Raw genomic sequence first — 12,409 nt, forward strand, 5'->3', positions numbered from 1 at the left:
AGTGCCAAGTGAAAAATTTTTTTTTAGCATTAGCAAAAACTCCGGAGAATAAAATGGCGGTCGTTGCAATATTTTTTGTCACGTGGTATTTGCGTAGCGATCGTTCAAACGCCAGTTTTTTTGGAAAAATTACATTTCACTGCATTTAAAAAAAAAAACTAAGCAGTAAAGTTAGCCCATCTTTTTGTATATTGTGAAAGATGATGTCACGCCCGAGTAAATAGATACCCAACATGTTACGGTTAAAAATTGCGCAAAACCCGCGGAATGGCGACAAACTATGGTCAATAAAAATCTCCATAGGCGACGCTTTAAAATTTTTTTAATGGTTACCAGTTTAGAGTTACAGAGAAGCTCTTTTTTTTTTTTTTTTTTAATTATTGCTCTCGCTCTGGTGATCGCGGCGATACCTCGCGTGTGTGGTTTGAACAGCGATTTAATTTGCGGGCGCGACTTCCGTATAGGTTTTTTTTTTGTGTGCGAGCTTGCGGCGACGGGGGCAGTTAAACATTTTTTTTATTTATTTTTTTCCTATTTATTTTTTTTAAATTTTAGCACAGGTTTAAAAAAAATAAAAAATCTGATCACTTTTATTGCTGTCACAAGCAATGTAAACATCCCTTGTGACACCAATATGCAGTGACAGGTACACTTTATGGAGGGATCGGGGGTCTAAAAGACCTCAGACCCCTCCACTGCACTTCAAAGTATTCAAAATGCCGAAATCGTCATTTTTGAATACAATCACTTTTTTTTTAAATCGGCGCCGTTAGCCGCCGAGTAAACCGGAAGTGACATTGTGACATTGCTTCTGGGTTACTACATTAGAGAACCGATCAAAGTGGAATGCGGCTTTGTTTGGGACTCCAACCAGCTGGCGGATATACCGGTTGGTTGCACCATTACAACTTTCGAGACACTGGCATCCTAACGACCAATGATGTCATCAGTTGATAAGGATGATGCCTGTTGCTCCCACAGCACCCTTGTTTGACCCTCCTGTGCCCCTCTCCCTCAGCACTGGGGTCACATTAGCTGAGAGAATTAAAGGAGAAGAGAAACGTAGGCATACTAGTCACTACCAGCATGCAAAAGTGTATTTGCTTTGAAAGAATAAATCACCGCTAGTGTTGGGCGTACTACATGTGGATGTTGCTGGATTTTGTAGAACTATTAGAATAGTTTTTTACATGTTTGAATGGGGTGCCTCAAGACTGTCCATAATTTTAAAGGGTGCCCTGACACTGTGTATAATTTTAACCACTTTAAGACCGGAAGGATTTGCCCCCTTTAATGACCAGGTCCTATTTTGCGATTCGGCACTGTGTTACTTTAACGGACAATTGCGCGGCCGTGCGACGCTGTACCTAAACGAAATTTACGTCCTTTTTTCCCCAGAAACAGAGCTTTCTTTTGGTGGTATGTGATCACCTGTGGGATTTTTATTGTTTGCACTAGAACTATAAACAAAAAAAAGAGCGACAATTAAAAAAAATAAAATAATGTTTTTCATAATCTGCTATGACATTCCCCCCAAAAAAATTAAAAAATCAGCATTTTTTAACATTTTAGGCCAATTTGTTTTCTGCTACATTTCGCTTTTCTGCAAAAAAATCGCAATAAGCGTATTTTGATTGGTTTGCGCAAAAGTTATCGCGTCTACTAACTACGAGAAAGATTTGTCATTTTTATTTTTTTTTTTTTTTTACTAGTAATGGCGGGGATCTGTGATTTTTTTTTTTTTTTTTTTTTTATGGTACTGCGACATTGCGGCGGACAGATCGGACCCCTAACTGACGTTTTTGACACTTTTGGGGGGGACCAGTGACATTACTACAGTAATCAGTGCTAAAAATATGCACCGTTACTGTAATATTGACACTGGCAGGGAAGGGGTCAACTCTGTGGGTGATTAAATGTGACCCTAGGGGAGTGATTCTAACTGTGGGGGGAAGGCATGGCTTCAGAGATAACCATAGAGACATGTGATCCTATATAGAAGTATCACAGGGGCTCTATAATCATCCCAGGGAGAAGGACGGTCAGCTGTGTTTACAACAGCCGACCGTCCTCCTCTCTCAGTGGGGAATGATCGCGGGTGTCTCTCAGCGGCGTGCGCTCACCCCCTACTCCCGAGAGCGAGCGCCGTACATGTACGGCGATTTGCCTGGGAGCGGCTGCCTGCCGCAGGACATCTGCGGCGGGCGGACGGAAAGTGGTTAAAGGAGAAGAGAAACCTAGGAATACTAGTCAGTACCAGTGTGCAAAAGTGTATTTGCTTTAAAAGAATAAATCACAGCTAACATTGGGCGTCCTACGTGTGGATGTTGCTGGATTTTGTAAAACTATTAGAATGGTTTTTTACATTTTTGAATGGGGTGCCTCAAGACTGTCCATAATTTTAAAGGGTGCCTTGAGACTATGTGTAATTTTAAAGGGTGCCTTGAGACTATGTGTAATTTTAAAGGGTGCCTTGAGACTATGTGTAATTTTAATGGGTGCCTTGAGACTGTGTGTAATTTTAAAGGGTGCCTTGAGACTGTGTGTAATTCTAAAGGGTGCCTTGACTGAAAAAAAAGGTTGAGAAACAGTGTGTCATTGTATTGCAAGGGAAGCACCCTGATAACAATGCTCTGTTTGCAGAAGAAATGGAGCGGACCTGATCTCGGGTCCTGTACAGGGGGCAATGTGTACTAATCGGATGACGTTTTTGTCTGTTTGCAGAATCGCAGAGTTTCAGAGCATTCTCAGTGAACCGCACATCAAGCTGCCTGTGTTGAGGGAACTTTGCTTTAACGGTAAGGCGTCTGATCTCTGCAGGATTCACAGACTGCTTGACTTTGGGTTGTTCTTGGAACCTTTGTTTTTTTTCTCCACAGCGTTTTGGCAAGGCCTTTGTGGTTTCACATTGACTAAAGTTAGATTTACTTAGGAGATAATTAACTATTTAAAAAAAAAATAAGATAAAATACGCAAATCTCTTAAAGGCTAAGTCCACCTTTTAAATTTTAATAAATGTATTTGCAAGAAAAGAAATGTGCATTTATTTATTTATTTTTATTTTTTGCAAATGAGCCTGCGAAGCATTGCAACTGACATCAGTGGATGGCGGATGCAGTGTCAGGGTCTTGTAGACTCTTACTCCAGATCCATGTACATACTGAGGTACAGGCTTTGTTAGTGAGCTGGAGGAAGTGTCAATGGACTTCCAAGTGTGGTGGTCACTGCCAGGGTGGTTAAAAATCAATAATTAAAAAAAAAAAAAAATCTGATTTTTTATATTTAAATCTGATTTTTTTATTATTTATTTTAATGCCTTTGAATTTTTCAAAGTTCGTTTGGCTGTACATCTCCTATGGATCACAGGCGTGCAGTTCGTTCTGCACTCCTATGACTCGTTTTCAGCAGAGAGCGGGCTGAATTCCTCTCTCTGCTGACATCACAGATGTCGGTCCAGTTACCCCGTCATCACGACCACCGAGTCAGGATCCGCCAGGTGCCTGGACCAACACCCGGCTCAGCCTCTCAGCGAGCCGCTAAGGGGCCTGAGCTGGCTGCTCCCGCCCCTCCACAGCCCTGCGCTCCAATGAGCGAGGAGAGGGCAGAGCAGAGAAGGGTGACTGACAGTCAGCAGCTCCCTGCTTGCATCATCACGACCACCGAGTCAGGATCCGCCAGGTGCCTGGAACGACACCCGGCTCAGCCTCTCAGCGAGCCGCTGAGAGCCTGAGCTTGCTGCTCCCACCCCTCCACAGCCCTGCGCTCCAATGAGCGAGGAGAGGGCAGAGGAGAGAAGGGTGACTGACAGTCGGAACCCAAGCAGTCGGCAGGGTTCGATCGCTCGGTTCTCAGTGCAGAAACGCCAGGGGACAGATGTAGCATCCACCTAGGTAAGTATAAATCTAAAAAAAAAAAAGAAACCCATACATCTTTTTTAACCACTTCCGGACCGCCCACTGTGTATTTACGTTGACGTAAAATACCGGGGTTATGGCAGCAGATAGCTGGGTCTTCATCTTGGTACAGTGAGTCTGGGGGTCTCTCTCTCTCTCTGCTTGGGGTCTCCAGCGTGCTTGCCTGTCCTCCGGGGGGCACTGTAGCGCAGTGGGACTTTAATTTTTGTCATTTTTTGCAGCTTTTGCTGAAGGGTTCCCCTGGTGCAACATGGACCCTACAGATCATGTGTCCCCACCTGACCCCCTCGGGGAGGTCGCAGGGCCCTCTGGATCTCAGCTGTCTACCGATGCAATTTCGGCGTTCCTGAAAGCGTTTGTGTCCCGGGTTGAGGTTGTCTTCAAAGGGCCAGGTGCTAAGAAACAAAAGGTTTTTTCCCCTCTCCCGCGTATTTTGACAACATGCTCAAAAAAGAATGGAACTGTCCAAAGCGTTCTCCTGGGGTACCTAAGCGGATTGCTAGACGCTACCCTTTTGAGGAGTCCCTGATAAAGAAGTGGACTGTGCCACCTAAGGTGGCCCCTCCGGTCTCAAGACTGAATAAGGCTATGGTTATCCCAGTGGAGGATTCCCCATCCTTTAAGGATCCGGAGGATAGGAAGGCAGAGTCTGTTGCCCGCAATATGTACTCCCTGGTGGGGTCTGCACTGAGACCGGTGTTTATGGTTGCCCTTGTCACGCAAACGTTGACTAAATGGGCTAAGTTACTACGCCGTGACCTGGAGGGGAAACAAATTCCCTCTGCCTTTGAGGAGCTGTTGGACCAGCTAGTGCAGGGGCTGCAATTTGTTTGCGATGCAGCACTGGGCACAGCTCCCATATTGGGCCGACTGTCGGTTTCGGCAGTGGTCCTCCAGCGTATACTTTGGCTAAAGTACTGGGCTGCAGATCAGACTTCAAAGAAGGCCTTGACTAATCTACCTTTTCAAGGAGATTGCCTATTTGAAGCTACCCTGGATGACACCATTAAGGGTCTCACAGGGGGGAAGAGAACCTTTCTTCCACAGGTTAACAAGGGTAAGGACCCTCGTCGCAGACGGGGTTCCTCCTTTTCAGCACACAAGAAGTTTTTTCGTCCCTCAAGGTCAGTCGATATGGCAAAGCCCTTCAAGGCTCCCTCGGGCAGTTCGAAGCGACCCTGGTCTGGCAAAAAAAAAGGGTTTCTCCATCCAGACCTGCGGACAAGACCACCTTGGTCTGAAGGTGCGCCCTCACCCATATCTGGGGTGGGGGCGCGTCTTTTCCGGTTTCCAGACCAGTGGCTATCCCGGATACCAGACAAATGGGTTCAGGAGGTCATACGGTCCGGTTACAAGATCGAGTTTCGATCCGTCCGTCCAGTAAGGTTTTTCCCTTCCAATGAGCGACTGTCCTGGGATCGCTTGCTGGCGCTCTTTGGGGCAGTTTAGGACCTGGTACAACAGGGGGTAATAGTTCCGGTTCTGTGTGCGGAACGTTTTCAGGGCTTTTCTTCAAACCTGTTCACAGTTCCCAGGAAGGAAGGCAAGGTGCGTCCAATCGTGGACCTGAAAGACAAAAGTTCAAGATGGAATCGGTTTGCACGGCGGTGGCCTCCCTACATCAGGGAGATGATCAAAGATGCCAATCTGTGCAGCAGCACACCAACGGTTTCTCAGTTTTGCCGTGGGATAGGATCACTATCAGTTTGTGGCATTGCCCTTTGGTCTCGCATCTGCTCCTCGGATCTTTACAAAGGTGTTGGCTCCCATCCTGGCGCTGTTGCGGCAGCGGGGGATATCGGTCCTGGGTTACCTGGACGATCGGCTTCTCCGTGCAGAGTCTCCTACGGTGCTGGAAACAAATTTGTAAATCACTGTGAGAACTCTGGAGGAGGTTGGGTGGATTCTGAACCTTCAGAAGTCATCCTTGGTCCCTTCCATGAGACTGGACTACCTGACTTTGGACTCAGCCAGGGTGTTTATTCCTCTGGAAAAACTCCAGACTGCGGTTCAGCTGTCATCCTTCGATGCGGTCCGCTTCGCTTAATTCCACACGAGGATCCTCCAGAAGGAAATCCTTCTCAAATGGAACAAGAATCCAAATTCCCTGGACATTCAGATCCAGCTGAGCCGGGTGACCAAGGAGTCCCTGATCTGGTGGCTTCAGTCCCCGATGCTCAAGCAAGGAAAATCCTTCCTCCCAATATATTGGATAATTGTCACCACGGATGCAAGTCTATCCAAGTGGGGGGGGGTTCTCGGCAGGTTATCTGCTCAAGGAGTCTGGTCCCTGGAGGAATCCAGGTTACCAATCAATGTTCTGGAGCTGAGAGCGATCCGACTTTTCCTAGTCCACTGGACCAAGTACCTGCAGGGTTGCCCAGTGCACATTCAATCGGCCGTGGCTTATGTCAATCACCAAGGGGGCACCAAAAGTGTCCCTGTGGCCTTGGAAGTGGCAAGCATCCTTCGTTGGGTGGAACGCTTTGTTCCTGCTCTCTCCGCTGTTCACATTCCAGGAGTAGAAAATTGGCAGACGGATTACCTCAGTTGACAGGTCTTGGATGCAGGGGAATGGTCCCTCCATCCAGAGGTGTTTCAGCAGTTGTGCCTTCGTTGGGGCACTCCAAATGTAGATCTGTTGGCGTCTCGGGTCAACAGAAAAGTACAGAGGTTTGTGGCCCACTCCCAGGACCTTCTGGCAGACGCCGCAGATGCCCTTGTGGCCCCGTGAGGTCAGTATCAGCTGATGTATGCCTTTCCTCCTGTCAAGTTGTTGCCAAGACTTAATCGCAGGTTTGAGGCAGAAGGGATTCCGGTCATTCTTGAGGTTTCGGACTGGCCTCGCCGAGCTTGGTACGCCGACCTGGCGCTCCTTAGAGACTTCTTTTCAGGGAGGATTTACTGTCTCAAGGGCCAATCTTACATCCTGCTTTACGGTCGCTGGCTTTGACAGCTTGGCTGTTGAAAGCCAGGGGCTGTAGAACAGGGGATTGTCTGCTTCAGTGATCCCCACTCTGCTTAAAGCAAGGAAATTGACTTCTAGGAAGATTTATCATCGTACGTGGGAGTCGTATATTGCGTGATGTGAGTCTCTTGGGGTTCCCCCTCGCTCTTACTCGGTGGCTCAGATCTTGGCTTTCCTTCAACAGGGAGTTGATCAAAAATTGACCTGGAGTACTATTAAGGGTCAGGTTTCGGCCTTGGCAATTTTCTTCCAAAGGCCGTTGGCCACCCATTCCCTGGTGCGTAACTTCATCAAGGGGGTGCGACACTTGGTACCTCCGGTGCGACCTCCGTTGACACCTTGGGACCTTAATTTGGTGCTGTCGGTTCTTCAGAAACCTCCTTTTGAAAGTATTCGGGAGATTCCCCTGCTTACCTTATCCCAGAAGGTGGCCTTCTTGGTGGCTATCACTTCTGTGTACAGGGTGTCGGTACTGGCGGCGTTATCCTGTCCTTCTCCCTACCTGGTGGTTCACAGGGATAAAGTGGTACATTTCGTCAGGATCCGTGCTTCCTTCCGAAGGTGGTTTCCAGTTTTCACTTAAATGAGGACATTGTGTTACCTTCTTTGTGTCCTAAGCCTAAACATCCTAAGGAATTTGCGCTGCATACTCTGGATGTGGTTCGGGCAATCAGGGTGCACTTGGCGACTACCGAGTCTTTTCGAAAATCAGATTCGCACTTTGTACTCGCAGATGGTCCAAAGAAAGGGCTGCCTGCGTCTGCTGCGACTGTTTCCAGATGGATCAGACAGGCAGTTGTGCAGGCTTATTAAATTAAGGGTCAGGTTCCACCTTTCCCTGTTAAGGTGCATTCTACTCGTGCTTCCTGGGCTTTTCGCCATCAGGCATCTGTGCTTCAGGTTTGCAAGGGGCTACCTGGTCGTCTGTTTCCACCTTTACATAAGGTGGATGTGCTGCAGATGCCTCTTTTGGCCGCAAAGTTTTGCAGGCTGCTGTTTAGGGGGCTTTTTGGCCTTCCTTGAGGGTGTTTGCTGTTTGTTTCAGATGGGCCTCATCTTGTTGTTCTGATGAGTCCTGTGTTGCCTGGTTGGCTATGTTTGGTCTTGGGGACTTGTTTTTTTCTGCTGTTCCCACCCCTCATTTTATGGCACTGCTTTGGGACGTCCCTACTGATATGCTTTAGAAACTGCGTCTGTCAATGAACGATAGAGAAAACTGGATTTTCAACTTACTGTAAAATCCTTTTCTCTTAAGTTCATTGATGGACGCAGTACCCGCCCCTCTATTGAGTTGGGTTGTTATTATTTCTCTGACTGCTTTGCTACAAAACTGACATCCTATGCAGGAAGATAGAGGGTGTACCCCCTGGGAGTGCCCATAGGCATAGCCAGAAATTTTTGTCTGCCTAGTGTCCTACTCCTTTAGGGAGCAGTATAACCCTACTGAATTGCATCAGAGACTGCGTCCATCAATGAACTTAAGAGAAAAGGATTTTACGGTAAGACAAAAATCCAGTTATATGTTTGGGGGTTCGAAGTCATTTTCTAGCAAAAAAATACTGATTTTAACTTGTAAACGACAAGTGTCACAAATAGGCCCGGTCCTTAAGTGGTAAACTTCAAAACCTAAGCCAGCCATAGACGGTTTGAAATTCGGCCAGTTCAGCAGGAACCGGACTAATTTCAATCCCTCTAAAGTCAGGCTGGTTGTACTAAAGTCTATGGGTCAGCTTTAGAACAAGCAGCCTGACGTGTTTTTTTGTTGTTTTTTTAGTGCAATCACTGCCGGCAGCTATAGCCTCCAGCAGTGAACATTGTATTCTAAGTTTTTTTTCTTGGACCTGTGGTTAAAGGAAATAACCTTGTATAATCTATGGCCAGCCTTAAACTGGATACACACTATACAATCTTCTTTAGATTATTTTCATTTAGATTTACCAAAACCATATAATATGAGGTCAGACCTAAGCACTTTCAATTTGTATGCAATCAGGCAGGCCCTTACACTACATAGTTGAAGGTAAATCTAAAGGAAATCAAACAACAAAAGTTGAATAGTGTGTATGCAGCTTTAGTCGTATTATTCCATCCATTGTTTCTAAGCACCTTCAGCAGCTGTTTCAGAGTAGACCGTTTCCCTTGTAGCATTTTTTGGAGCCACCATTGCATGCAGGGGACTAGAGTTGTATCTCCCTACACTGAGTGCAGCAATAGAAACACTCAGCCCCATAGTCTAGTATTGCAAGACTCTCTCTTGCTCCTCTTTGTTATTCCTATGAAGACTGAAAGTTCAGGGAATCAGTACTGAGAGAACCAGTATCATTGCAGTGCTGGGATAATAATTTTAACAAAAAGTTTACTAAGGAATGGTTATCGTATTGTGCTCAATGTGTTAAAGTCTCAAGGTTTTTCATCCTCATGAATTATATGCATGAAGGGGGGAAAATCTTTTTTGCAGATGCCCCCCCCAGATCCCCCCCCCTTCTTCCCACCTGAACCCGTGCGTTCCAGTGATGTGCACAAGCCCAGCGACTCCAGCTGCTGTCTCTGTCGTCATTGGATAGAATGATAGCAGCCATTGGCTCCCGCTGCTGTCAATAAAATCCAGTGACACGGGAGGGGGGGGGGCCTATTTCCGCTGCCTATGTCCATGAACACAGCAGCGGGACCCGGGAGCGCGCCCGGATGGGGGCCCCAATGGAAAGCGGCTCTCTGCTGGGGCACCTGATGAAGGGGAGGAGCCAGGAGCGCTGTCGGAGAACCCCGGAAGAGCAGGACCAGGGCTGCATGAAAGAAAAGCTGGTATATATGGAATGGGAGTGTGTCTCAGTCCCAAAAATGTACACAAAGACAGAAATAATGGCCCACTGAACTTTTAAGAGACACACAACAGCCGCTAAAAGTACTGTATATAGATTTATTACATAGGATCATTTACATTTAAAATCAAATCATGAAAGACAATTACAATATAAGTTCATCAGTAAAAAAAAAAAATTAAGTGCAAATTTAATAATGTATATAACTTTATCTATTCGAAATCAATCAATCTCAATAAATCTCAACGCATTTCACGATGTACAATTCGCTTCATCAGGAGAAGCACAGATATGGATCTAAAGACAAAAAAAACAATATAAAGCAAAGACCCAAAGCATAGGTGAAGAAGAAGAAAAAAAATATATATAATACAAAAACCCCTCCTGAATATTACAACTTACAAATGTTTTACACTAATTTCACTAATGAAAGGTCTAACACGTATGCCAAACGCAAGGCCCGCGGGCCGAATGCGGCCCTCCAGGCCTTGTGATGTGGCCCTCACACCCAGTTTTGCAGCCAGAACATGGCTGGAATGCCATTCCGCCACCTTCGGCTCTCACCCTCTGCTCCCACTTCCTGCTGTCACTTGTAAATACAGAAGCCTGTATACAGCTTAGCCCCCAAATCGAACAGATTCCTGGACGTACTCACAGTAGGGCACAGCGGGGATAGATCTCCAGAGAAAGAATGATCTCCCTGCAAATGCACAGGTCGTAGCGCCCGCTTACACAGGGGGGTACTAGAGCTAGGCCAGGTAGGTGAAAGAGATGCGAGTAAGCTTCATTGGGGGGGGGGGGGGGGGGCGGGTTGGGGTTACAAACTTAGTGCACCCCTAAACCCTGCATTCCATAGACGGCACACCCCTGACCACTGCACTCTGTACATAATGCACCCCTGGACACTGCACTCTGTACTCAACGTTCTCCTGAACTCTGCACTCTGTACGTAGTGCACTCCTGAACTCTGCACTCTGTACGTAGTGCACTCCTGAACTCTGCACTCTGTACGTAGTGCACTCCTAAACTCTGCACTCTGTACGTAGTGCCCTCCTGAACTCTGCACTCTGTACATGATGTAGCCCTGAACTCTGCACATGATGCATTCCTGAACTCTGCACTCTGTACGTAACGCCCTCCTGAACTCTGTACATAATGCCCTCCTGAACTCTGTACATAATGCCCTCCTGGACTCTGTATGTAACGCCTGTCTATAACATCCGATCAACTATCCCAATGGTTTCCACTGTCTTCACCATAATAGGGAGACCCCCTCCTGATGTATGAATCCCCCCCCCCCCCAGGGGTTGGGAAGGGGAGGAAAGTCAAGCCACAGACAGGCTACCGGTGCCCCCAAAAGGAATAGAGACCAGTAATGTACAAAAATGGAAATCCTAGGACTGAAACATAGCCAATAACCATATCAGCCTCCAAAACCATCTTAAAAAAAAAAAAGGAAAAGAAGTGCACCAATGAACCCATTGGTGATGGATGGAGGATCAGGGCTGCTCTGTGGAAAACCCTCGCACAGAGCAGGCAAGTATAACATGTTTGTTATTTTTATTTTAAAAAAATCTGAACCTTTACAATCCCTTTAAGCTAAAAACTGCTGATGATTTAATACTGGTCGTTCAATCTGGTGTGCGCACAGGCGTTACATTGCTTCTGGCATCTTACCGATTCACGGGAATGAGCAGAAAGTATACACTGCACAGTGCATGTGATCTACATTGTACACATGAAATAACAGAATTGCTAGGGGAAGGGGGAAAATGTTTTTGACAGGATAGGGTTCCCAAGTTTCTTTGACCAAAAACCCAATGATCTGTTTGGTTGTTTTTGCGATCAACAACTGGTTTGATATTGGAATTACTAGACAATTGTTATGTGTATAGCCATGCTCTATTCTCTTTGGGAATAAGGTTGCAGCATTTTCCAGCATGGGATTGTGCTTCATTCTTGGCTTGTTTTGCTTTTGGGAAATAATTGCCCCTTATTCTTCGGCAGGAATCCCCTTCGAAGCAGGCATCCGGTGTCTCTGTTGGAAGGTTTGTACTTTTTTGTAAACTATGATTAGCACAGTCCATGACCTACAACAGTACTGAAAATATTCTACATCTCTTCTCACTACAGATCCTGCTCAACTATCTCCCGACAGACCGGCTATTATGGGATTCTGTGCTGAAGAAACAAAGGTAAGGGAACATTGGCATACCTGGGGACTTGCCGGGATTGACCCGGCAGTACTGAAATTTTGGTCTGGTTGCCAGGTTATTATTGGAGTCAATATAATCTCTGAAAACCTCTGAGTGCATTGTTATCTGGCAAAACTGCAGATGATGATGATTAGATCAATAAATATATAATATGAATAAAACCAGGCGGTACTATTATACTATATCCTCTGCGCACAAATCAAAATAAATAAATAAATAAATATGTATGTCTCGTTCCGAGAAATATCGCAGCTACTTCAAAGATCAAAGTGAATAAGTGAATATTTATGGGGTCACCCAACATTCAATCCTCCACCGTTGTGATACAGGTAAAAGGTGGCAACTCACCAGACCAACTGGCCTTCCTATTCTCATAGAGAAGGCAAACAAGCGTAAACACTGTGGTCTTTACTGGATCGGCTGCAGCTGTTAGAAACACACCTCTCTCCACAGAAAACAACGTCCCCTTTGCTCACGAGTCACTCACCAACC

General features: G+C 46.1%; 1 protein-coding gene across 1 annotated transcript in view; it reads left to right on the forward strand.

Moving 5' to 3' along the window:
• Positions 1 to 12,409, forward strand: part of TBC1D13 (TBC1 domain family member 13) — a 57,363-nt gene that overhangs the window by 6,338 nt on the left and 38,616 nt on the right. Inside the window, exons 2-4 of the mRNA XM_082263935.1 lie at positions 2,725 to 2,798; positions 11,709 to 11,749; positions 11,835 to 11,896. Of these exons, the coding sequence (XP_082120061.1) occupies positions 2,725 to 2,798; positions 11,709 to 11,749; positions 11,835 to 11,896 (177 nt within the window). The remainder of the gene's footprint in view (positions 1 to 2,724; positions 2,799 to 11,708; positions 11,750 to 11,834; positions 11,897 to 12,409) is intronic.

The sequence above is a fragment of the Pelophylax lessonae genome (genome assembly GCF_965119305.1).
Source record: "Pelophylax lessonae genome assembly, chromosome: 7".
Classification (NCBI taxonomy): Eukaryota; Metazoa; Chordata; class Amphibia; order Anura; family Ranidae; genus Pelophylax; species Pelophylax lessonae.